Here is a 27,796-nt window from a genome sequence, read left to right as displayed (position 1 = left end):
TTTTTTAAGTGAAATTTTTGCATGGAGTACCTGAATTTTAAATGTCACCACAACATGTGTAACTGACCCCTGTTCTTTTTTTTTTTTTTAAACCAGAACACTTATTGTGTGACGAATCGTTGAAATCCTTAAGATGAACTGGATGCTGCCCTCTTGGGCTTAGGTGTTGTTCCTCTAGGGAATCCGTGCCCGAGTTTGCGGTATAAAATTTTAGCTGCCTCATTCGACCGGTCCCAGTGGTGTTTCGTCTCTTCGCCTTGGCACTCCAGTTCTACTTTCTCTTGCGCTCAGCAGGATAGCCACATCTGCCACGGTGGACTTCTGAGGGTGGTAGGCCTTCAAGCCACAGCGGCGGCACAATGTGTGTGTCTTATTGCGACGCTTTCCAAACGATGACGTCCCCTTGGTCATCTTGTTTCCGCAGCAGACCCCAAAGAGACCCCTGCTCTTTTGGAAGCAGGACTAACTGTGAGAAAAAAGTTCAGGAGCATGTAGAGGGGAAGGTGTGTAAGCTGCCACCCCAGAGACGCCCAGAGCCCTGCACACTCACTCAGGCCAAGTCCTAAAAACCATGATTATCTAAGGGCATTACAGAAAGGTAGTGGCTGATGCTCGCATACTCTCAGCTGCACCTGGACCCGGGTTCTTCCCTGGGCCCTGTTTTGTGCCCCTCTCCCCCAACCCTACAACTCCCACAACCCACTTCTTCTTCTAAAAAGGAATAAACAATTTCCTTCAATCATTGTTTCCTGCCCACTAACAGATGCTCCTAATTAGCACACAATTGCAAAAAAAATATATTTTGCTTGTTTTGGGTTTGTTTCTCAGAGAAAGCTTAGACTTCCCCAACATCAGCACATCAACACATGCTCAGTGGGTTGTTTAGTTTGACTCAAGGACTCACAACCGTGTTCTTTTCCACGGGCATGACTGAAATGCAATCAATGGTTAGCCATCTCTCCCAATGGAAAATTGCTGGTTCTAAAACCTGTCAGGAACTTACTCACTTGTGGGAATGTGCATTCTGGGAGTACTGAAACTTTACAAAAAGATCGCACTCGACCAGCACGATAAAGAAACTGACCATTTGAATCACTCATCCTATAATTTCATCCCTAAAGAACTGTAGCATCAGAACACAGAGGAATGGACCATTAGTAGCCTTCCTTTGGCTTGTTTTATATTTGCATTTTACACAAATATGTTAAAAAATGCTCATGTAACTGATAGTGGTATGGTCCTTGTCTGACAGTTTCTATGGTGGCTCCATGAGGTCATTCATGTGTGCGGGGGAAACTGCCTGTGAAGGAGGAAGCTGTTATTCCAGATTTCAAGACAACGAAAACTTTGCACCAGGCAGAATCGATGGCTCTCTTTCCGGGTTATGGGTGGGTCTGCTTTTCTTAATAATTTTTTTTTTTTTTTAATGCAGCCAGTTTTGCTTGGGACTTGTGGTCTTGAATCAAGACATTCCTATTATGTGCATAAGTGTAGGCTGGTAGGCAAAAGAGTATTTTAAAACATTGCTTTATTTTTTGCACTATCTTCTAATAGTGAAATCTTGGAATTCAGTTTCTTTGGCCTGAAAGAATCATTTTTTTTTCAAGAAACAAATTTAATGCTGAAATCATAAATTATAAAAATATCTGAAAGCCTCATGGCTATGCTTGTTGTGGTCTTTTTGAACCAGGTCCATTATCTGTGTGCACTGGCTTGGACTGACTCAGTGATCACTTTTTTTTTTTTTTTTTTACCCCATGGGATGCAGAATCTCAGATGTCTGCAAAATAGCCCCAGAACAACATGAGTTAGCAGTATATATCTTCTGCTGTCCTTAATCTTAATTTTTGGAAATTTTTTCTCTGCACTCAGAACATACTAGAGGAAGCCAGCTCACTTTTCAATGCATGTTGTCTGGAGAAAGTGCCAGAGAAAGCCTTCACAAACAAAGTGGGGGCTGCTTCTTTCCCTCAGAAGTCTGGAACCCTGTCTTCCCTGAGCTGCCTGTCCATGTTGGGGGAGGGCCTCCTTTGTATGACTGGCCTGGTGGTTCAAAGGGCAGGACCATGGACTGCAAAGGAGTAGAGGGGCCCTCGTCCCTGCAATGGCTCAAGATGATGGCTACTTCTCTGTGGCAGCTCATTGTGTGGCCTCCATTTGACATTTTAGCCCAGGTCTGCTGGGGACAGCCAGCCCAGCCCCGAATGATAGTACAAGTACCCGCTTCTGCTGAAGCTGTTCCTTTACCCATCCTGAGAGGAAGCAGGCTGGCAGACAGGACTGGGAATCCCTGTTTCCACCTCCTGGGAGTGATGGGGGTAGGATCATTCTGGCCACATGCTGTTTGGAGCATATAGATAGCAGTGTATGCCGGCATTTAGGGAATTATTGGGGGATAAAATCATGATAAATTTTTTTTTTAAAGAAAAAGGTTTTTGGTTTTGTTTTGTTTTTGGCTTGTTCTATGAAACACCAGCCACTGGTGTTTTAAGGTGCTCAGAGAATTCTGTCGGCGGGATGTTTGGAAGGACAAATATTGATGTGTGTGCTAGAGAATTAAGACAAATGATAATTGAAAGAGATGATAAAAGCTAGTGGTTTCCTTGGGGAAATAATCACGAACTGCTGTCAGACTGATTCCAATAAGAATATTACTTTATGTGAAATGTTTTTTAAACAGCTCAACCAAAGCATTAAGCTGGATTACTTCTAGGGCATCTCTTCGCTGTATGTTTCTACTGTACCTCCACCTGAGATTCCTCAGCTGCTCGTCACTGTTCCGGCTGCCATGTTGAGCTGCGTCATGGTCAACACTCGGTTGGAAATGAGAAATATCAGATTGCAATAGGATCCTGTTTGCCGGTCCTGAAGATAATTCTATAGTTTTACCATATTGATTCACCATGCGGATTCATTCTTATTGATCTGTGAAGTTATTTATGTGTGTTTGCTCAGGTTAAGCGGCTCCTGCTGTGTTTAGGGAATCTCTTTAAGGAAGCTTTAGGGCTTCTTGCGGTGGAGACTGCTTGCCACAATTTGCATTTTCATGTTTTGGCATTTATGTTGGGGTTATGCTTGGGTCCTCCATCTCTTTGTGACCCCATTTACCCTCTAGAGATATCTGTCAGAGCCCCTACCTAACTGCATTGCATTTATTGGGTTAAAGCTATATTAAATTATCCTGTGTTAAATTGTAACCCAGAGCCTGGCACGAGGCACGAGTGTCCACTGAATGAATGAATGACGCCCTGGTCAAGTCTCATTGCCTCTTTCCAAAGGAAGAGATGCAGGAGACCTTCCATTTGCCTCTCCAGATCCACTTTCCACCCTTCTCTTCCTGTTCTGCACCCCCAGAGGCTGACTAACCATAGCCTCCCTCTTCTCTGCCACCTTTTGCCTTTGACAGCAAGTGTGGGTATATAATAGGACTGGATGTGCCAGGATTGCTTTGTTCCTTTATTGAATGCCTTCTCCATACAGTGTCCCACCCTGGGTTCCACAAATTCCTCCTCCTTCTTGTTCCTTCAGGCTGAGGGTTTGTGAGGGCTCTCTGGTGCTGCCAGCCATGGGTATTGCATTATTCCTTACGGGTTTCCTTAAACCCTGCACACACGTTTGTAAATAGTTTTTCTATTAAATTCTTCTCAGATTAACCGGTGGGAAGGAGCCCACTGTATCCTGCTAGGACTCTGACTGATATTTACCCAGGTCACCCAGATGACAAAGTTAGTTGTAATCTAGATACCCTAATCTGTGTCTCTTGCATTATTTCAAGTAAACACTTTCTTCTAGGCCAGTCTGCCTCCAAATTAGAATCAAATAGAGCAGGGGTCAGCAAACTACAGCCGTGTGGGCCAAATCCAGCCTGTAACCTGTTTTTGTAAATGGAATTTTATTGGAACACAGCCATGACCATTGGTTTACTCACTGTCTGTGGCTGCTATTGAGCTATAGCAGGAGGTGAAGAATTGCAACAGAAACTGTATGGCCTGGAAAGCCTAAGCTGTTTGCTGTTTCACCCCTTATAGAAAGAGTTTACTGATCCCTGATTTCAAGGAAGACCGTCATGTGTGAACTTTATTATTTTTATCAAGAGGCTCCTGGGCCAGATGCTGGGGGGCACTTGTGAGTGGTCATAGGATGAAGACATGGGGAGTTTTAAACCCCAGGACTAGACAGGTTTGCCCAAAGAGCACTGTGTTGTGGCAGCTTGGCAAGGCACTCCCTCATGTGATATGAGAAGAATGTGACCAAACAAAACTGGGAGGTATTTGTATTTAAATGTGCTTATAATGTATGATTTCATAATTAAATAATTTCCCGAAAAGAATTGCTCTCCCTAATGTTTCAGCATCTCCCTGTCAAAGTTACCAGACTGCCCTTTGTGGGAGAGTCCAGGTTTTGTTCATATCTGTGTAGACCTCTGTCTGGCGCAGAGTGACTGATACTCAGTATTGTTTGACCAAATGGTAATCAGCATCTACTTCAGAGAAGGGGAAAAAAGTAGGGGGGTGGTGGTGTACGGTATTAACTGGGAAGATATATTAATGTTCTCAGGCTTTCTCTGATTAGAGTCTCCGCTCAACCTTCACAGAACAAGAACAGCTATAAGAAGAGGCTGTGTACCCAGAAAAGGTGCCCCTCCGGGCAGACTGGCTGCATCACTTGTGGGGTTCGGTACAAAATGAAAATGTGAGGCCCCTTATTCCAAAATTATTAAAGAATTTCCAGATAGTATCAGCGTATCAGTAGAGCATTGAGCCCAGCACAGCCCCTCTCAGACGACACAGGTCGCACGCCCGGGAGACTGGCAGCTGAGAAGAAGGCAGCCTGTGGGAGATCAGTGAGGATTCGTTAAGTCTAGAGAACCACAGGGCGCTCAGCTACTACAAGGAGGTGCAGACCTGCATTGCTCAGAGTTCTGGAGGCTGGAAGTCCAGGGTCGGGGTACAAGCAGAATTGGTTTCCAGGAAAGGCCCTCTTCTGGGTTGCTGCCTTCTCGCCATGTCCTCCCATGGGGGAAGGGGCGAGAGAGCTCTGTGGGATCTTTTATGGAAGAGCACTAATAGCATTCAGGAAGGCTCTACCTTCATAACCTAAGCACCTCCCAGAGGCCCCCCTGCCTAATACCATCACATTGGTCATTAGGATTTCAACCTGTGAATATGGGGTGGGGGGACATGCACACATTCAGACCATGGTAATACCTGAGTGAAGAACAATGTGTTTACATGAATGGTCCATTTATCTGTCCCCAGAAACTTCCCTTGCCTCCTTCCTCATCATAAAAGCGGTTTAAGGGCCCAGTCTAAGCACTGTGCCGGAACCCCTACGCCAAGACACCCAGAGTCTTTCCTTATGTCAGACATTCACCGTGCCAGCTGCCGGGGCTTCTCTCCACCCACCCGCTTCCCCACCCCCACACCCTGAGCCCTACTCTCCCGGTTAGAATCACAGCGAGCCTCTGGGAGGCTTCTAAGCGGTGGTAACTATGGGTGGGGGACTTTGAACTCGAGGAAGGACTTCATGGCTAGTGCTTCCCTTCAACTGGAGGGATCCCACTTTTGTTTCTTGCAGACCACTGCGATCCCTAACCCTTCATCCATCCCATCACCCTTGCTACAAAAGGGGGCCTAGTGTTCATCTCTAACCGCTCTGCTTGTGGGAGCTCCTCACGTCCTCTGCTGAAAGGTGGCAGCCCCTTGGGGCACCTGGGCAGCTCAGTCGATTAAGCATCTGACTCTTGATTTCAGCTCAGGTTGTGATCTCTGTGTCGTGGGTTCCAGCCCCGCATTCAGCTCCACGTTGGGTGTGGAGCCTACTTTAAAAAAAAAAAAAAAAGGTGGCAGCCCCTTGCTAGAAGGCCACCCTTGTCGGCGCTGGTGGGGACAGCTTCGGGGTCCTCTCCTGCAGGTGCACAGCCCCAGATGCCTGGCATGCTGAGATCTGGAACACCAAGGGGTGCCACCCCATCTCCCTGTGCTGGGGAAGGCACCCAAGCACCCCAAGGATTTCAGGCATTATGATGCCTCAACAACAAAACTGTCCCTTAGGGAGGGGCAGAGTTCTGAAGCTCTAGAAGCTTTGGAAACCGTAGTAGATAGGGGAGTTTTCCTTCGAATGGGGAGTGGCACTGTGTCATACAAAGCCACAGTTGGGAGAGCCTGATGGAGTCAAGTGGAGTTTGCTCTGGATCAGAAATCAGATGTCTGCAGGCCTTTGCAGTCTTTTGCTTAACCCAGTAGCTGGGCTTTCTCAGGCCCTGTTTGCTTCCCTGTGACTGTTGTGACCTTAATGACAACAGCTCCAGACAGGCTCCCCACCGCCTGTGCTGACACGTTCGTTTTGCAAGCAGCTAAAGCAGAGGCGCAGCCCCACTGATAGTCTGTGTTCTTGTCACCCCCACTGCGAGCGCCTCCACCCTTTACACATGGACCTGTTTTCTGTCTTTTGCAGGGTCCCCGGTGGCATATAGATCTCCAGCCATGGGCGGGTCCTGCTCAGTCCCTGGATGAAGAAGTCTTGAGGTTCCTGAGATACATCAGCACCCCCCAGGTTGTATTCCAGGCGCAAGTGGGTTTGGAAACCCTGTGAAAGATGCTGAGCAGCCCCCTTTAAAAAAGGGTTTGATCAGTGAGGGCGTGGGGAGGTTCTCAGGGACTCCTGGTAGGGACTTGGTAAGGACAGAGTTTCTGAGGCCTTGCTGCTTAAATTTATCCACTTACTTAGAGGCAGATAAGATGCCTCCCATTTGCTTCAGCATCTTCTGCCTTCCAAGGGTATTGTCATCTTGAAATGTTTTAATGATTCATCCCGACGTGTTTTAAAGATCCACTTTAGCAAATTGCTTTGGAAAGCCATTTGAAGCGACAGATTCATGCCCGTGAGTAGGCAGTCAAGTGTGTCACAAAACAAAACCATCATCTGGAGGTTCAAGTTCCATTTTGTATTTGGAGGAATCTGCCTTTTCACTCTTCTCCCACAGACGCTTGGCAGACCGAGACCCGCTAGGCCAGAGAGCCGAGGAGATGTAGCAGGCAGTCTGAGAAGCTACCGAATCCAAAGGCACTCAGTTCTTATTGCACTGAAAATCATGATGGAGCATCGGCCTTTATTAGTCACTTGACACACGGTGACAGCTCCCGCCTAGGCTGAGTCTGTGCCCCCAGCAAGGAACGGGACTGTCCACTAAGCAGAGTCTATGGCTCTTGACACGCCAACCAGGAGATTTCCATCCTCAAGTAGCCTGATCCTGGGGACAGAGAGACAATAGAAAAGATCAAAGCCCAAGGGAAACTTTGCCCTGAACTGAGAGGTGTTAGGAAATTAGGAACGAGCCCTGCCTAGAAGGTGCGTAGGCCCACCGGGAAGGTGCCCTGGGGGGCTGGTGTGGCACTGGAGGCCCCAGGCTCTCTTGGTGCCCCCCCAGCCCCACTGGTTCTGGGCATCCTACTTCTCCTCCAGCACCTTCCTGGCAGCAGGGCCCATTTTTCATCTGTGGAGAGAATATGTTTCTAGATCTTTGGAAGGCTAGTTTAGGGGTAAAAGAAAGTCCCATTTTTCATATGATGCAGTCAGACAACTGGATCTTAGTAGCTGTCACCTAGACATGGACATTAAAGCTTGTTGAATTAATCATGAGTTATGTAGGATGATAAATTGATCCCTGTGCTTTACATAATTTCATCTTATTTTGCTGCTGCAAATTAATTTGGTGGACTTTCATAGACTTAATTAAAATGTTGAAATTTTAATTTTATGGTTTGGTTTTTACATGAAGGACCTCTTGACTGCTACTTTAAGAAGCCCTTAAGACACCAGAGAAAAATGTGAGGTGTTAGCCTTATGAATTTGAGAACTGTGGGCTCCACCCCCCAAAATAAATTGTCCAAGTAAAAGTCTCCAAATTCCATTTTATATGTATTTCAGGTTAATGTTCTGTAACTTATAAAAGGCATATTTACTTAGAAGAAGCTCATGAGGCATGAAAGGGTTATTTCAAGCCCCTCTTGGATTTTTCCCATGAGTTATACTTTGAGAGGAGAAAAATTTTGAGGGGAAAAGAAAAGCATCCTACAATGTAGCCTGATGTGACCCTGGGCAATTTATTTTGCTTCTCTGGCTCTTACTGTTCTGATCTTGAAAAGGAAGAGAGTTTTTAAATTATTTCTTAGGTTTCTCCCAGTTCTGTGAGCTTATACTCTGCCGAGAGTAGTATAGGATCATCATTGACTAAGTATTTTTGAGCACCTACTTCGTGCCAGGAGCTGTGCCAGGCCCTGGGAATACAGTTTCTGCCCTCAAGCAGCTAAGAAACTAGTTGGGAAGGTAGATAAATGGACACATTATTCAGCTTGATGAGTGTGACAATAAAGATCTGGTTGTTGAAGCTCACTAGAAGGATTTTCATCCTCCAGAAAAACTGAGGTAAAGTTCTAGATCTCACAGCGGTTTTGTAATCAGGGGTCGTTTTGCCCAGGCGAGGTCCTATGTTTTCTGTACTTCTAAGTCACTGGGAAGCCAGCAGGTGGGAGCTCATCAGAGGTGACACTAACTGATTCTTAATCAGAATCTTTTGCTAAACAGTGTTCCCTCCCCCTCTCTATGCAATGCAGAGGTTTTTGGTTTTTTTGTTGTTGTTTTGTTTTTTTGGCTGTTTTGGGGGCTTAGCCTTCATTTAGAACTCATCTTGACAAGGAAAGCCTACAAAACTGGAAGAATATTAGAGTCACTATTCCCTAAAATTTGCACACAGTTAGCAGTAGTGAGTCATAATGGGCCAGGGAGGAAAAAAACCCTCTGAAGGTACTAAAGCAAATTCTACCCCCATCCTCTTATGCTGCTTTTTTAAAATTAAAAAAAAAAAAAAAGATCTCCCTCAAATCTGTGTTCAAGCTTGCGCAGCAAGGCCCGGCATTTGATGTGTGCATCACCGATGTATTCATTCCTCAGGTCAGCAGGCATTTGTTAAACACCTGGTGGCCGGCACTGACTAGGGTGGACAAGCCAAATCCAATACCGACACATACTGGCAGACAGCTGGGATGCAAGAGTTGTGTGCTCTCTAACGGGGGTGGGGGTGGGGTACAGATGGGTGGGGGAGTTTCCCCAGACCAGGGGAGCTTAGAAACAGAAACACAGGGCAGGGGACAGTGCGGCATTAGACCTCAGTGGGGTGGCACCCCTGGACTTGTACATTGTGGTGGCCCTGATGGCATGAGACACTGAGGTCCTGAAGTTTTAAGGAAACACCAGAGGATGGGATGTTTGGTAGAGTGTGCACAACATCGAGCTCAGTTTAAGTAGGTATTGTTTTCTAATGTCAAAGACCAGAATTACATCTCTGAGTTCCAGAGTCGATGATACGCTGTCTGCTGCTAACAAGAAATGGTTAAATCATAAACACAGTGCTCTGTTCTAAGGAAAGGCTCCAGATCCAGCTTTTTATGGCCACCCCCAAACCATATGCCTCTAGGAAGCAGGCCTTGCAGCACAAAATTAAGCAACAGTTGCTGTTTTAAAAAAGAAAAAATAGATTTTAAAACATTATCTGTCTATCCATCCATCCATCTATCTATCTATCCATCCATCCATCATCCATCCATTTATCCATCCATCCATCCATCCAATCATCTACCCATCTATCTATTTGTAAGAATAACATAAAAATCCAAGCCCTGGAGATGCAGACTTTACAACTTTATAACAATCATATCTATTATATTTACTGCTACACACACACACACACCCCGGGATAAAAGCAACAAAAATACAACTCTTTCCTTAAATTTTGCCTTTCAAAATAATGGTATTACATAAACATGCAATTGATCATTGAAGTGATTCTGCCAGAAGTCCCCAAATTTTAAGGGCTCCCATTGCCAGATTCTGCTTATGGGTTGCCAGAAATTCTGTTCCATCTTTTGGGATACCAAATGAAATGGGAATAAACTAATCCCTTTATGGGCTGCCTGGCTGGCTCAGTCGATGGAACATGTGACTTTTGATCTCGGGGTTGTGAGTTCGAGCCCCACATTGGATGTAGAGATTAAAAAATAAGTAAGTAAGTAAATAATATTTAAAAAAATAAATGAATCCCTTTAAGTTAAATAACTAAGATGCATTTCAGAAAATATTTTTTCCTGGAGTCTCTTCTCCTTTGTCCAGGCCTAATTTGCTAAAATTACAAGGGGAATTAGAGAGAGAGAACATAATTACTGGAGTTGGGGCTTAGCTAGGAGTTACTGCCCTCAATTATTTTGCCTGCAAGAGTTTCTTGAAGCCCTGGCCAGAAATCTTAATGAGAAAGTTTGAAAAATCAATATTTAATTAATTTTTGGGAGCTGAATTTTACCGAGTACTCCTAGTTGTTTTCAAAAGCTAATGTCTACCAGTGAGATGGTTAATAAATGGTTAAAATGGAAAAACTCCTGTGTTATATTTTTGAGCGAGGAGAGGAAAGGGCAACATTAGCAGAGAGATTGAATGGAAAAGAATGTCTTTTCAGCAGGGATATATCTGTGCAAGATGAAATCTGCAGAAGAAGAAGAAATGCTTGAAGTGTCAGCTTTAATAGACTAAAACTCTCCTCCCCAACACTGAAAGGAAGGGCAGCTGAACTCAGTGCCCTGAACCTTGACCCTTATTATTTCTGATTCTTAGAGGCCCCTCCCTAAGTGTCATTGCCTGCGTGGCTGGCTTTTTGCTAGGGGTGGGTTTGGAGGGGTTGCTGTTTTCATTTTAAAGCTCAGGCCCAAGTGTAGCCTCCTCCCTGAATTTGCTAAGGCGCAGGTGAGGCCAGGCTGGATCATTTCAGTGGGGCTTTACAAAAGGGTGTCTGTAAACTCACAGGACCACCTGCAGAAGAATCACCTGGAGGAGTGTATTAAAATGCATGTTCCCAGGCATCCGCCTCAAAGATTCGGACTTTACAGATCCGGAGTGGGCCTCAGGAATCTGTATTTTCAAGTACCTCCCGGATCCACCAGAATGTAGGTGGACCACACCTTGAGAAACATGGCGGGAGAGGTGAGACTTAAGTTTCAGTGGTGTTAGGAGAGAGTTAGGAACAAGAACCTGTGAATGTCTGTATCCTGTTCTGTGATTAGGGAGGTTCTTAGGGAAGAGTACACACAAAGAAATGGGCATCATCATACCACTTTAATAAAAGTACTCTAGGAAGCTGCCCTAGAGCGAATGGGACAGGCTTAGGAGGTCCAGCTATGCTTTAGGGACCTACAGAACTGCCTAACTGACCACCTGCAGGGGGTCAGAGCGTGGGGCAGAGCGGCAATGAAGGTGCCGATGTTTAAGGCACAGTAACCTGCCCACTACTAACACGGGCCCAGTGAACACATTGAACATTGGTTAATTAGATTAGCAGTTTTTCCTCCCTTGGTGGGTGAGTGGGGCCTAGGAAGTGGGCAGACAGAGGCACAATTTCCACTTATCGGTGGGAGAATAGTAAGAAGTGAATTATACAAATTAACATGTTGATGCACCCACTTAATAAATGTGTTCTGTAATAGTTGCTTGAGAGAAGATTCAATTCCATTTTCTATTATTTTTTCCCTTTAAGCAGTGATAAGACATCAGTTGAGGGAGAAGAATACATATATAGGGTTTCATATTTTAAGCTTCCCTCTAAATTGTCCAAATCCTAGCAATGGACTCTCTCCTTTATCTCTGATAAATAGCGCTGGATGATTTTTCCAGGCCAGCAGCCCTAGATTATGGCACGAGTAAGGGAGATGCCATATCCATTGAATAGGCTCCGTTTATATAAGCTATTCAGATTAGAATTTTGGAAGCTCCATTGAATAAAATAATTGGGCAAACTTAGAGTATCTTCTTCAGAAGAAAATAATTTGCTGTTATGTTTTCCAGTGAATCAGAGCAATGAACCTGAGAACATCGTTTGCACATGGAGTGCTCTGTTGTTCATGATGTGACAGCCAGAGCTGCTGCATGATTCATGGAGCATCATGATGATGATGGGCATTTTGAGGGGTTAGGGGGAAAACTGATGCTCAGTAATGTCATACTGGCCATAGAAGAATACCTTGGTCACAGAACCTGCTTTCTTTGGTTCCAGCAGCCTCAGGCATGCACACTGTGCCAGCCTTAAACACAAGTCAGAATTCCTTATACAGGGTCTTAGCTTAATGTGCATTTGAAATCAGAGACTTGCTTCTGCTTGATTTAGATACATGTTCCCTTTGGTTTCCTTATCTAATTTTGATGGATGAGTTAAAAGAAGCGCTTTGGTTAGCTCAGGAAGAGCTTCCTTTCTGCGTGGGGCTCTTGCTCTTCTCCCCTAGGAGGAAGCTCATTAGTACACTGTTTCACAAAGAAATGGTTTGGGGAACAGGGATGACAAATTCATTTCACTTGGCCCTTGATCAGCTGTTTACCTGGGATAACGCATGCTACCTTTCTGGACCACGGTGGTCCCAGCTTATCTGCCTGAGATAAGGAATTGATAATCTGTATCCTTCTGAGACCCGTGCCCACCATCATATCTTAAAACTTCCTGTAGGAACACTGTGAGTTATAGACCTCGGTGTTTTGCCAGCACTGTTCTCCATGTCTGGAATGCCCTTCTTGATCTCAGCTTCTTGGTCAACTTCTGTTCATCCTCCAAGGCTAACACACCTCTGCAAAGCCTTTCTGGATCCCTCCTCTCCGCCACCTTTGCTCCTGACTTGTTCGCCCTTGCTCACTCTGTGCTATACAGCTATAGTAGCTCTCAGCTTCCCTTCAAGCCTACCTGTAGTCTCCACAGGTTTCCTTCTAGATCCAGTGTTTGGAGTTCCTCTGAACATTTGACAGCTGTCTTGTGTTTCCATGGGGAAAGGAGTAGTTAGCAGTGGAGAAGGATGTAACTCTCCTGTTATGGCTTTCAGGGACTGGGGAAGCAGTTACTCCCTACCTGCCATTTATCATCCAACACTTTAAATTATTCATATTGATTTCTAATCCTTACAGATTGCATGCAATCACATGAGCACAGACAGCCTCGCTACTGACTCCAGCCCTGCAAAGAAGCCTTGGTCAGTCTGTCTTGATGACAGGTTTGGCTTAGCTCATCAAATCCGCAGCAAGCAATGCCGCCTCTACTCTTTAGGGTAAGTGCATTCTGTAGTGGAAGAACACAAAACACTCTTGCAAGTGGCCAAGGCTTTTTCAGCAACACAAAGTTATAAACGGTCGTGGTGTGTAACAGGTGCTATACTTTGCCTCCTGCCATCATTTCAGACCCCTCTGGCTGATATGTAACTGTGGGCACTGCACTTGCAGATCACCAGAAGTGGCCAGGGGCCATTTTCTCTCCCATTGGGCTAGTGGCAAGTTGGCAACTTCAATTTTCAGCATGATGATGATCCTCTTGGTGAAGCCAATGATTTCCAGCTGGAATTATAGCATCCTCATTACAAAGAAAGAGATGTTAAGAATTAAGAGAAAGAAGAACAGCAAGCATATTAGAAATTCTATACACACTTACGATGAGTGACCCAAGATAAATGGCACTGTTGTTGGATTTTTATGTTTCGGGCCAATGGTAAATCTGTGTGTACTTTACATTAAAAAGAAAGAAAAGGGAATTCTTGTGAAAACAGTGTGATTTTGTCAAAATTGTGGGAAATATTAATATTCATTTATTCAGGCTGAGAATGACCTAAATATACAAATGGATTTAGAGAGCCTTCTCCAAAAGGGCAAATATAAAGTAATGAGACTATTTCACCAATTACAGTAGTACTCACATCCAGACCTGAACTTACAAATATGTGCCTCAAAAAAAGGCAGAGAAGAGTTATTTTTATTGGGAATACCCTATTCCACAGACTCTTTGTGGAAGCTATGTGATGAGGTTCTTAGGCAAGACCCTTGAAGTCCATTACAAAAGTACTGGGGACCCTAACAGGTGTCTTGGGCTTGTTTCTCACTGATAGGTTTCAGCACTTCTGTGATTTACATTCACGTACATGAGTAACAACTCATGAATCCTAGAAGATAAACGGGGGGGAGCAGGGGGCAGACATTTGGGTATGTGCCCAGAGGATCACCGTCATTGTCAAACTTTACCAAACAAGAATTCTTAGTTACAGTCATTGTGAACTTTTTGTAAAAACGAAAGGTTCAAATAAGAGTTTCAGGATAATGGAACCATTCTTCTATAGGTTCACTGAAGAGTCAGTATCAACAAGGGAGCTTGGTACACACAGTAGGCACTCAATATATGTTTGCTACATAAATGATTGCTCCAGGTAAGGAGACTAGGGAGAGACGCTGGTTATGCTGTGATTTAAACCAGGAGGCTGAGGCTTAGGAAATTAGTTGCTCAGCCACTTGATTAGAACAGAGGGGAGCCCACCAGCTATGCTTCAAGCTTATAGAAAGAATGGGAAGTTTTGACAGTAGCCTTTATTTTCTATCATATTAAAAATGTATGAAAGTAGGTCATAAAAGTAATTGCATAGTACCACATGCAAATTGGAGATCTCAGCTTGGTCCTGTTTTCCTGCTCTGAACTGCCTTTATATTTTACTTATTATTTTACAATCTGGAATAATTTCATTTAAAGCATATCCCTGAGTAAAATGAACCTGGGAAAGCTGTTGCCGGGGTGGGGGGGATTCTTTAAAATTCCTTTTTGCTTTCCTTAAACGTCAGAGCCATTAGATAAGATAGTTCTGCTCTAAGATTTCAGATTACTTCATGTAAAAAGGTAGTTTCTTACTTTCATTGAAATGTTCACTATTCAAACAATTTTATAAAGAGCACATAGGAACAGTTGAATTCTGCTGGGAACAGACGTGACTAGATTATAAGGGCCAACATTTGATTCAAAACCAAAAAAATGCTTAATTGAAAACTGGAAACTAAAAAAAATATTTCAGATGGGTAAAAAAAGGATGCTTTGGATTGTGGATGTACAAGGAGGTTGCCCTGTGACTCAGGACTGAGAGTCAGGACAAGCCTACCCCCTTCTCAGGTGAATTCCTTGCCTGGAGACCGGTAAATAGCCAGCTGACAACATTCCAGTTGATGCTGAGGGAAGAAAGAGACCCAGGCCAGAAGCGGTGGTCCTGAAATGAGGCACAAGAATGGGGGATGTGGGGCCTGGATTCTCAGTGTTTGGGAGTATTGGGGTAGTTGTGAGATGGCAGGGAGGGCAGGTGGCAGGTGGGTCATGGGGCCCCTACACCAGGCCAGTATATGCTCTCAGCCCCAGGACTCTGGTAATAGCAAGACCAGGTCACTGCTGTGCCCAGTCATTCCCAGGCCGACTGAGGATGACGGATAAAGCCGCGGCTCGGGGTAACCTTCCTAGAGAGCAGGAGAGATCTGAGGACAGAGGAACAGAAGACAAAGGCTGCATGTCTTTCCTCCATCCCAAGAACTAAAGCAGGAATCACCTCCACCTTATCTCCGAGTCTGGAATGTCTTTCCAGGAGTCAAAGCTTTTTATTCTGCAGTTAATGTAAAAGCATCTTTTCCGGGAGAGTGCACTCTGTGTGAAGTTAGGTTGAAAATGAAAATCAGATCCTTTTCAACTTTGAAATGGGGGTAGAATAGACCAATTAAGATAGGGGAAAGTGCTGTACAGCAAGGTTATGTTACAGGGAGGGGGAAGAGAAGAGAAAGGAGGGGCTGTGGGTTTAGATGATCATGTCATCTGCCTGACCTCTTCGGCTGGGGCCCGCCCTGTAAGTCTTCTTCTGTGTGAGGTGGAGGGGGAGGATTCGGGGGGAGGAGGGTGGTAGCTAAAGTGAGCGGGGAAAAATCACCTATTTTATCCTGCCTGTCAAAGTTTGTTATTTCAGGGGTAGGCGCGAGAGTGGAAGAGGGAACTTGAGAAGGGATTATGCATAGGTAAATCTTTTTCATCTCTTTTTTAGTTCTCTGGTAGCTGGCACCATGTGGCATAAATTCTCAGCATGAGACAGAAGAACGTTTGATAGATGACACACGGTTAGGCAACAACCAGTATCTTAGGCAGAAAAGCTGGGACTTCTGGGTGCCATGAGCATTTCAAGAGGAATGAACAAGCTCCAGAGCCAAACATTTTCAACTTGTAATAGTTTAATTCACATAGCCGGAGCTTGTGGTATATATGAATGAGGAATCAGAAAATCATGGACCCAAAGATCCTTTTTAGATAATTTTTTTCCTAATCACCACCCCACCCCATGAAATTTTAAAGCCATAGATAAACTGCCTGTTTGTGTAATGTGTGTATCTGTGCTTTCTGTGTAAAAAGAGGAAGTTTTCTTGGCTACCAAGAATGGATTTTTGCCACCTTAGGGGTGATATCTTCCCTGTTGAGAATATATGTTTTAGATGAAATCTTGGCATTTCATGCAATGTTATTTAACAAAAACTAACAATTATAACATATTTTTACCCACTATTCAGTGTCATTTGTGCTTTGAAAAACCTATTTCTCCCCCTCTAGTTGTTGCCAGTTTACAGATCTAATCATAATCACCTCAATAATTAGATAATAGATAACCTAATTATCTATTAGATCTCATAATAGATGAGATTTGGCCACTTGGCCAGATTCTCTGGGTCCTGCAGCATTGAAGAATGCATTCCTGAAATTCCTGGGGACACAGTTGTCTTACTTCTTCCCACCCTTATGCCTTCAGTGGTCACAGTTAGAAACCTTCCCTATATCTGCTTTTATTTATTTTTTTAAACAGTTTTGTTGAGTCATAATTCACATACCATACAATTCACTCATTTAAGACATACAGTTCAATGGTTTTTGGTCGCTACAGTCAAATTTAGAACATTTTCATCACCCCAGAGAGGAAGCCATATACCCAGTAACGGTCATTCCCATTTTCTCTCCAACACCTTTCCTGCTTTTCGCCCCTCATCCTAGGCAACCACTAATCTACTCTCTGTCCATAGATTTGCCTATTCTGGACATTTCATATAGATGGAAGCATGCAACACGTGGCCTTTTGTGACTGGCTTTTTTCACTTAGCATAAAGGTTCATCCATGATGTAACATGTATCATTACTTCATTCCTTTTTATGGCCGAATAGTATTCCATTATATGGATATACCACATTTTATTTATTCACTCATCAGTTGATGGACATTTGGGTTGCTTCCACTTTTGGGCTGTTGTGAATAATGTTGCAGTGAACATTCATTGTGTGGACATATATTTTCACTTCTCTTGGGGATATTTTTCCTTCTTCCTTCGGTAACAGATCTTGTGAGTTTTGCAGGGCACCTGGCACCTTGCTGAAGACTGCATACCCTAGCCTTCCTTGAGGCTGCAAGTGGCCATATGACTAGCTTTGAGCAATGAGATATAGTGAATGTGATGTGTACAACTTCTAAGCCATGCCCTAGGAAGAAAGGATGTGACCTTCATTCTCCTTGTACTTTTCCTGCTGGCTGGAATGCAGATGTGGTGGCAGGGAATGGAACAACTGTCTTAGATCATGAGATAGAAGCCTTATGATCTACATTTCTTGCCTCATGGAATAAACATTAAGTAGAACATCCCTATAAAGAGAATTTTCTTTTTTTTTTTAGAATTTTTTTATTTATTTGACAGAGAGAGAGAGAGCACAAGTAGGCAGAGCAGCAGGCAGAGGGAGAGGGAGAAGCAGGTTCTCCGCCGAGCAGGGAGCCCAATGCGGGGCTCGATCCCAGGACCCTGGGACCATAACTTGAGCCAAAGGCAGACACTTAACCGACTGAGCCACCCAGGCGCCCCTAAAAGAGAATTTTCTACAGCGAATTCTCTTTCCAGTTAAATAAGAGCAGAAAATGATTTTCTTACAGACTAAATACATTTTTGCTGTAAGTAATAGTTTTGTTTTGGTTATTTCATTATTTTACTATAGTTATTTGTTCAGAAATCTCTCTTCATTACCACCGGTGAGCTTCAGATCAAGGGTTATATTTAATTTATCTATTTGTCTCTGGTATCTAGTATAGTGCCTTAAACATATTAAAGTGCTTTTTAAAAAATATTTATTTATTTGAGAGAGAGTGAGCAAGAGAGAGAGCACAAGCTGGAGGAGGGACAGAAGGAGAGGCAGAGGGAGAAGCATACTCCCCACTGAGCAAGGGGGCCTGACATAGAGCTCAATCCCAGGACCCTGAGATCATGACCTGAGCCAAAGGCAGACGCTTAACGGGCTGAGCCACCCAGGCGCCCCTTAAAGTGCTTTATAAATATTTGTTTATATACACAAATAAGACAGTGAAACATAGCCTGCCCCGTTGCCGTGTTGGATACTGTACTATGTATTCTGAGAATTCCAGACCCTACCTAATTTTCTGGTTTTCTCTCACTTGGAGCAACATTTTGTAGATTTGTCTGTCAGCACTCATCTCATTGCTCAGTACTTGGGATTCAGAAATAAGCAGAATATTACACTGTGTGTTAACTAATTTGAATTTAAATAAAAATTTGAAGAAGTACCATTTGAAGAAATGAAAGTAAGAATTATAGACATTGATTCAATGAATGCTGTTTATTACTTTCCAATTTAGTACACTTATGTATTAAGTGTATCTTATTTAGTAATATAAATTACCCCAAAATGACAAATTTCAATATTTTGATGTTATTTAGTGTATCATACACAATAGTTCCTCGCTGTTTGATGATGAATTTAAATATATATGTGTGTGCTTATGATATCTCTAATAGAGAACACTTGTACATGTGTAGAGAATTTCTGGAAGGATACACAAAAAAATGCTAACTGTGATTATCTCTGGAAATTAGTGGCCAAAATTTCTAGAGCTAGAAAACTTTTACTTTTCATTTTATCTATTTCTTTGAACTCTTTCTATGAGTATTGCTATTTTTTATTATAAAAATTAGTTTAAATTGAAAGCATATCAATATATAATAAAGTGCCTTACTAAAAAATTTAGTTACAAAAGTCTATGTGCTTAATTTAATCCTTAAATTTTTTTTGAAGTCTTGATTAAAATACATATTTTAGAGTAGAGAATGTTTCCTTGAAAACAATGTTGAGAAAATTCACAGAAAGAAATTATTCAAATTTCTCTACTCTAGAAAGTTTATATACAAATTATATTTAATGAGTACTTTTTTTGACATAGTGTTCTCTTAGTAAAGCTACAAAACTGCCATTTTTCATGAGATGACCCATAATAACACTGGTTTGCTCATCTAAGTTTCAACATATTCAATTAAGTGAAAAATCGCTTGGGTCAGGTGAATTTGGCAACATTCTGATCTATACAGAAAGAAATCTGTCTATGAAAAAATGTTTCGTCATTTTTATTCAATTCTTGGACGTATAGTTCATGGCAGGTTTATGAGTTAGCTGTTGCTGTACAACAAATCACTCTAAAATTCGGTAGCTTAAAACCATTATTTATTCTTGCTTATATGTCTCCACATCAGCTGTGCTCCAGTTGATTGAGTCTGGGCTCAGCGGGGAGGCTTCAAAGTGAGGTGGCTAAGGGCAGTTCTGTTTTTCATAGAAGGCTGGAGGTTTGGCTGGGGTACCTCTGCCTCTCATATCTCTTATTGTCCTGAGACAGCAAGCTACCCAGGGTAAGTTTTCATCATGAGGTTGATACGAGAGGGTGGATAGAAATACTTAAAGCCTAGTCTCAGAACTGGCATACTGTCACTTCCTTCCAGAAAGCAAATTACATAGTCAAGCCAAAAAATCAAGGGGCAGGAAAGGACACTCTGCCCATGATGAGCATAGCATGGCAGTAGTATGAAGGAGTGAAGAATTAGAGCCAGCAAGTCAATCTGCCACACCAGATTAGATCATGGAAAAATTGGGGGGAAACTAGGATAGAGATTACAATGGTCTGAGCTGTGTGGGTTCAATACGAGGTTAAAAATAGGAAACAGGGGAAGCCTGAGTGGCTCGGTTGGTTAAGCATCTGCCTTTGGCTCAGGTCATGATCCCAGGGTCCTGGGATCGAGTCCCTCATTGGGCTCCTTGCTTAGCTGGGAGCCTGCTTCTCCCTCTGCCTGCTGCTCCCTCTGCTTGTGCTCTCTCTCTCTCTGACAATAAATAAAATCTTTAAAAATCTATAAAAATAGGAAACAGGATCTGTTGGGTAAAAGGAATGGTAGCATTTGTGAGAGGAGTGCTAAATCTTCTAGCCAAAAGGGTAGAGAGAATTACAGCTGAGGGACAGCAGAGGGTTAACATGCCATGGGTCCATGGCAAGGGAAAAAGCAGTGGAGTAGAAGTGAAGGGAAAGAACAAGGCAAATAAGAGTATAGTAAGAATGTCTAGGTGGAGGATTTCTGTACTGGAGACTTATTTTAGTCAACTAAAGGCAGGTCAATAATTGTTAGCCAATGAACTTGTATATTTCCAAATTATGAAATAACTGAGTCAGTAAAGTCTAAGAGAATGAAGCATTTCTGCACTAGGTTCAGGTTTGGTCAATGTATTATAGATGCTCTGAGATTTTGGGATCTTAAATCACATCTAATCATAGTATTTCGGACAAAGAAGCCATAATCACCATTTAAAAAAATAATCCTCTTTCATTTAACTTCATGTTTTTCATCCAAACTGGTGCTTTAATCAAAGTGATGAATATAACTCCACCTAATATGTCTGAGTAATATGACGGAGTAAATTAAAAATGCATTAAGTATATGGATGTTCCACTTGATGTGTTACATACTGGGTACTTAAGAACAACTAATTCATAATTTTTTCCTCCTGTTGATGTGAATTTAGATGAGGTATCTCTTCTATTTCTTGAGTAGAACCACACACAGTTGACCTTTCTTTAGCTGTACTATTTTAAATTACATTCCATTTCTAAGGAAACAGCTGTTGTCTTTAAGTCAGACCTCATGCATCGTGGCCATTAGAACAGAGACAAATTACCTCATTAGTAGACTGCCCCTCTCCCTAAGGGAACTGATCCCGGTGCTTATATTTTTGATGTATTCTGAGAAAACTTCTTAAGATCACTGGACATTCTTGTTTCGTTGCTGTTATGGTTTAAGCCTTTGTAAAAAATTAATTTGGTATGCCTGTACATGTTTGAACATGTGATTCTCTGGTCTGCATTTAGCAGATGATTTCTCTGCTTGCTTTTTACCCAGAAGCTTTTAGCGCTAATGCTTTTTGTGAAAGAAGAAGGTTTATTGAATGTGTGCAGTTAGCTATGTGTTAAAACAGGAGAAAGCTTGATAAGAATAAGAAAATTGGCCTTAGAATCATTTTGTCAATCCAACACTTTTGCTTCATTATAATTTTCTTGTTATTGATTTCCATCCTCTTTCTTTATAGGCTAGGGAGTGATGATACCCAATTTGAGGTTAGCATGGCCAACAGTGGATGTGAGGTACATCGTTTTGATCCTAGTGTGAAGTCGGCTCATATTCTGGAGAGTCAGCGCCTCTGGTATCACCGCTTGTCTGTCGACTGGCGGGACCCGCATCCAGCTGTGGCTGCCCAAAAACTGCATAGCAACACCAGAAAACTGGGCACCATTTTGAATGAATTTGGGCATCACAAGGTGAGAGTTTTCATTTGATTTAATAATGAAATAAAGTGAACAAACTCATCAACTTAAAAAAAAATGCAAACCGAGAATTGGATAGTGGAGGATCCAGTTTCAACCTTACTGATGATAACCCATCATTATTTATAGAGTCAGCTCTGTAGACATAGAGTTTTGGCAGGGATCAAGATCTTTAAGTTGATTTGTAGATTGCAGTTGCTGTTCAGTAGTGCTAGGGTTTTGGCCAAGACTGGGCAAGGAAGTAAGAAACCTACTTCTGGCATGGGCTCAGGAGTCCCATTTTCGTTTGGCAATTGGTTTTAAATGTTCAGACAGAGTGAACTACTTATGTCAGTCTCAAATACAAAGTAATCGGGGCCAGGTTTTTGTTTGATAAGAGATTGCCCATGTGTTGTGTTTCTCACTGTTGTAGCAACTACTTTGAGTCTCCAGGCTCTTGAAGGCCAGAACATATGTATATCTTTGATTAAAACGAACTTTGTGAAATTGAATGGACATTATGTGTGTTGCAACTGATATAATTATGTCAAAAGATGACAAATCTCTACAAGTATCTTATTGTGAATAGATAGCAAAAAGAAACCCAATCTCTGAACTGTGTTCCTTGAAAGCAATTTTTAGTGTAGACCCAAGCCAATTGCATTCTGTAGGCAAATACTAGATAATTCTCCTGAGTGTACTTGGCTTGTGTTTGTTTGCCAACCCTTCTTGGGCTTGGCCTATTTTGCCTTCCTGTTCTCAGTCAGAGATGGCATGTGATTTAGAACACGCCAAAATGGGTGTTTCTGAAAAACAGTGTATATGGAATTCAATTTTAAACTTGAGTTGGCTGCCTGATCTTTAATAAAAGGGCTTTTCCTGTGCTTTGTTCTTTTTCTCCTCCTCCTCCTCTTTTTTTTTTTAACTCCTTTTAATTGGACTGCAGGAGCTTCTTCAAGAACCACTTCAAAGAATTTGCTGCTCTTCTAACATGTGATTAACTATTGATTTGTATTTTGCTCTGCCATTGACCGTAACTAGCATTGAATAACTGAGAGCCTTAATGAAACATATATAGGATTTGGGGAGTAAAATCTCCAAACAGAAACTGAAGTGGGAACATTTTTCAGAAATTTATTTTATTTTTGCCATTTGTTACCTTCAGAGACCTGTTTTTAAAAAAAAAAAAACAGCTGAAAATTACAGGCTTGATTCTCTAATATGTCAACTCTTGATTATTCAAGGAGCTAGCTACAGATTCTTTGTGTTCATCTGGGACTCTTGTTGCTCCACGTTAATGCTCTTTACACCCTGGCTCTATCTACCCTCACTCTTCAAAGAATAGACCTTGTAGAGACAGCTTTTTTTGACAATATCTCAGCAAAAGTTTTGGTAAATGTGAGGATAAAATAGGGCTTTGAAAAATGGCCTGTGGATATCATTTATCCAAGCCACATTTCCTATGGAAAATGCATTTTCAGATAACCAGGTATGCACCTGAATTGTGTTTGTTTAACTCCATAGGAGTTGCAGTGGGCAAACCTTTATGCTGAGGATGAAGCATGAGATCTTTTATGCTGCCCCTGAGACAGCAGAAATATTTACAGTAGTACCTAAAAAGGATAAATGTTTTAAAGGATTTTTTATATTCCTAAGGCTACTTATTTTTATTAAAAACATTAATAATGACATCTAAAAATAAGCGTTTATGTTATGTGTATTTTACCACAATAAAAAAAACAAACATGAAAGTGATCTGGGTCAGAATTGCCAGGTATATATTTGCTGCTTTAAAAATTCCTTATTGAGGGGCGCCTGGGTGGCTCAGTTGGTTAAGCGACTGCCTTCGGCTCAGGTCATGATCCTGGAGTCCCGGGATCGAGTCCCGCATCGGGCTCCCCGCTCAGTGGGGTGTCTGCTTCTCCCTCTGACCCTCTTCCCTCTCGTGCTCTCTATCTCTCATTCTCTCTCTCTCTCTCTCTCAAATAAATAAATAAAAAATTAAAAAAAAATTCCTTATTGAAGAATTTAAAAGAGACTGATATTCTTTCATAGATTGTTTCTTTTCTTTGCTTTTTTTTTTTGCGAATGCTTTAAAACAAAACAAGGAAAATGAAACCCATCAGTGGAGTGATTGCTTCCATTAGGAACATGCCTCTAGAAGCTATGTGGTGCCAGATGAAAGGAAACTTCATTTCTGGCCTGCAGCAAGCAAGGTCTGTTTTCATTTTTCTGCATGTGTACAGACACTGGTAAATAGGATGTGGCTCTGGCAGGGCAAGCAAGTAGAACACGAACACACACACACACACACACACACACACACACACACACACACACGTCTGTGCTTGAGTCTTGCCTTCTTCACTCATTTCTTCTGCTAGTGACTTTAGAAACCAGGGGGGTTTTTGTTTGTTTTATTTTCACCTCATGATGTTAAACTGTTTCATATAGTTGGGTGATGTTTTCCAGGTGAGGCTGTGATTTTTCTTCTTCTTCTCTTTATCCATCCCTAGATTCCAGCCACTCAGGCCAAAAGGAAGGGCAATACTCTGAGACGGTGACAGAAAGATGCATAGGGCTTCTGTTCTGCTTTTAGAACTCTTTGGTAATTTTAATTTCCAACTGTAAATCAAAAACATTTCTAAAGCATCTGGTGAGAGCAGCTGCATCAGCAAAAGCAGGAGAACCAGAAGCCAGTCTGTCAGGGAGTAAGATCACCTGGATCCAGCATTAGTAATGATGAACTGTCTTCTTGCTCATGTTCTTGTTGCTGTAAACGATGCATAAGAATTTTTCCAGAATGGGACTAGAAATAGTGAGTCTGAAGTTTCTGCTCATATTAATCACACCGTATGCTTTTTTTTTTTTTTTTCCTAAAGTCTGTATCACACAGAGTATCCTAAATGATCCAGGCTGATTAATGAGAAGTTTTTACTTTCGGTCTTTACCATGCTGTTGATAGTATGAGTAACAGGACTGCCTTAGAGTTTACCTCTGGAAGTTCAGTGATTTAGGTTTGAAGCACCCATTCCCTCCTTAGTTTTTGGCACTAGGAGGGAGAGTCATTTAACTGCTCTGGTGCTCCGTTTGATTGCCAGTGTAATGGGGACCATGATACTCCCTAAATGGATTGCTTTTGAGAATTAGATCAGAGAACACAGTGTGATTTAAAAATGATTCTAGGGTTGCCTGGGTGGCTCAGTAGTTAAGCGTCTGCCTTTGGCTCAGGTCAGGATCCCAGGGGCCTGGGATCGAGCCCCACATCGGGCTCCCTGCTCGGCGGGAAGCCTGCTTCTCCCTCTCCCACTCCCCCTGCTTGTGTTCCCTCTCTCGCTGTGTCTCTCTGTCAAATAAATAAATAAATAAAATCTTAAAATAAATAAATAAATAATGATTTTAAATTCAAAGACTTTTAATTAACCATTTCAGGAAGTCTTTACAAAATTTTATAGAAAACATTTTCTGTTTTCTCTCTTTCTTTGTTTTCAGGGAAAATATATCAGATTTTCCTGGAAATTGATAACCGCACCTAATTCCACTCAAGAGTTTTTAATGAAAGCTTTGTGCGAAACTGAAGGGCAACTGGTTCTTCAGACAGGGTCGTAGAGAATTGTTATTGTTTGCTGCTCTGGGGCACTGAACAGCCTTGCTGGCGATTGTGTAGAAAGTAAACACTGTGTTGTAGAGAAATTAAATAAGCGGCTGAGAATTAATACAGAGCAGAAGTGGGGGGCGGGGCCTCGGGCTGCGGGTCGGACGACAGGGTGGAGCTGGACTAAAGCTGCTCGGCGCCGGGGGTGGGTCGTCCCCGGGTGGGGACGCTGCCTGGGGCGGGGTGTCCGCAGGGACCCTCATTGGAGGGGCGCGGCCTGAGTCCCTGGGCCCGGAGCCCGCCCCGGATCACCAGACCTCACGTCTGCTGTGTGGTCCCTGGTTTGGAGAGGAGGAGCGCTTTGAAATTGAACTACAAGAAGATTCCCTTTTCTTTTGCTTATCAGATGGACAAATATAAACAAGATGTTGATACCGCCCTAGAGTGAATACTCATGCTTTGCTGGTGGAAATGGAAAATGATAGACTCAGGAAGAAAATTTCACCACATGTATATATTATGTCGCTCTTCATTCCTGGAAATTTTCTTTGCCTTAAATTGTATTTTGTTTGCTATAAGTTCTGCTCTACCAGTTTTTGTTTTGTTTTGAGTTTTTTTGATAAATATTTATGTGAAATGTCGTTCTAGATTCCTTTATTTTCATTATTATTATTGTTAATATTTTAAAATATAGTTTAATTTATGTCCTTTGTGTTCTCCTTCTCTGACAATTTGGTCTTTTCGGTTTGGTTTGGCATGGGGGGGTACATCTTCCTTTTATACTTTTCTTTAAGTCAACTTTAAACTGATTCACCTTTCTTAGAATTATCTGGAGAAATAATACCAATGGACTCATGAGTAAACTGGCTTAATTATGTTTTCTAATACATATTAAAAATACCTAACAAACAAAAGATTTTGAAATGCTTATTTGTATGACCTAAACCATCTTTCATCCCAGTATGGCTCATATTAATGTATATATGAATCACCTGGGGAATCTAATTAAAATGCAGATGTCGATTCTGAAGTTCTGGGGTAGGACCTGAGATTCTGCACTCCTAGCAAGCTCTCAAGCTCTGCTGAGGCTGCTAGTTGGGGAACCATACCTTGAGTAGCAAGGCCTGTACCATAGTCTGAGAAACACAGGAACAGAGGATATGTACTAGTAATTTGTGTCCCCCCCCCCCCCAGAGGCCCAGCACTGGACCACTTTATGTCCTATTTTATTTTATTTATTTTATTTCAGTAGGAGAGAGAAAGCACAAGGGGAGGACAGAGGAAGAGGGAGAGAGAGAAAAACCCATGCCGACTCCACCCTGAGCGTGGAGCCAGGCGTAGGGCTCCATCCCAGGACACTGTGATCAGACCCCAGCCAAAACCAAGAGTCTGCTGCTCAACCGACTGGGCCACCCAGGTGTTCCTGGAATGTCCTCCACCCTCAGCCTGAGTCCCTGCTAAGGGTGGTATGAGGCACAGATGATGTGCTATGCTCCAGACCATTTTTCCATTCTCGTGCCAGCATGTACCAGATTCCTGTTTCAAACTTGCTGGTTTCTTGGAACAATTTTTTTTTCTCAGGAGGGAAGCTCCTTTATAAAAATGTCTCCTAGTGTTCTCCCATACCAGTTCAAGGACCAGACATGCCCAAGTCCTAGGTGACTAATGGTTTACCCTCCAGCTAGATCTCTGTGTCCCAGACGTATGTTCCTAACTGAGGGGTATATGGCTTAAGAGCAGGGATTTCATTGTGTGGACTCCCATCCCAACTACCTAGTGAAGTGCTCAGTAAGTATGTAGGATACTTGACCTGACTTTCTACCCAGTATCTTCCTAAATAAAACGTGCAGTGTATCGAAGTTTGAATGCTTTATCTTTTCACACAGACCCACCACAGAATTAATAAGCAGCAGCTAGAGCATCCAGAGGCCTTAGCCACTGATGTTCAGAGTATTTGGGTGGAAAACACCAAGATATGTTATGGTGAAGGTAGAAATCCAGGTGACTCTTTTAAGGCCCAGTGCAGTCTTCCGTTTAGACTTGTTTATATTACTTTTTCAAAGAGAGGTGTGTATCTTTCTGTGTATTTGAAGGCAACTTCGTCTTGCAAAAATGCTATTTAATCATGACAAGGCTGTTTCTGTGAAATAAGCCAGTAGCAATTTAGGAGTAATGCGTCAGCTATGCTCCTGAGTTGCAATTTGAAATGCAGAGATATTTTTCTGTCTCCATCAGTCTATAGTGGACCCAAAGGACAAACCATCTTGAGAACGTGGGTCTAGAACTTCTGCATTCAACATGTAGAAAATGAGTTTTGGCTTTTTACCCTTTTTCACTTATCTATAATGGTGAGATTTGCTGTGAAGCAAATTTCTGTGTTCTTAGTGACTTTTTGAAACATTCAGTATTTAGCTAGCATGTAGATTATAAAACCTGTTTAAAGAATGAGTTAGGTGCATCTGGATCTAGCGGTGGTTTGTGTTTTCTTTGGGCGGAAGCCATGACTGGCGAAGTTGTGTGTGAAAGGTGCTCTGGAATCCAGAGACCCACTCCCACCTGCACAACCCAGTGATTCTCAGATTGCATTGTTAGACTTGGTAACACTGGAAAACAAACCAAAAATAACAGCACAAGTAGAGAATCCCATCACCTAAGGACCTTGATTAAAACTTCGAACCCAGAACCA

At 42.5% G+C, this 27,796-nt stretch overlaps 1 protein-coding gene and 1 pseudogene across 1 annotated transcript in view; one reads left to right on the top strand and one right to left on the bottom strand.

The window, feature by feature from the left end:
• The window catches only part of METTL24 (methyltransferase like 24), a 95,926-nt gene that overhangs the window by 27,545 nt on the left and 40,585 nt on the right, over positions 1–27,796 (top strand). Inside the window, exons 2-4 of the mRNA XM_073893774.1 lie at positions 6,457–6,567; positions 12,988–13,127; positions 21,302–21,530. Of these exons, the coding sequence (XP_073749875.1) occupies positions 6,457–6,567; positions 12,988–13,127; positions 21,302–21,530 (480 nt within the window). The remainder of the gene's footprint in view (positions 1–6,456; positions 6,568–12,987; positions 13,128–21,301; positions 21,531–27,796) is intronic.
• Positions 129–411, bottom strand: LOC112817111 (large ribosomal subunit protein eL37 pseudogene; annotated as a pseudogene).

Source organism: Callorhinus ursinus, unplaced genomic scaffold (genome assembly GCF_003265705.2).
Source record: "Callorhinus ursinus isolate GAN/ISIS: 27379988/994484 unplaced genomic scaffold, GSC_fseal_2.0 scaffold6, whole genome shotgun sequence".
Classification (NCBI taxonomy): Eukaryota; Metazoa; Chordata; class Mammalia; order Carnivora; family Otariidae; genus Callorhinus; species Callorhinus ursinus.
This window is presented reverse-complemented; position numbering and strand designations above follow the sequence as displayed.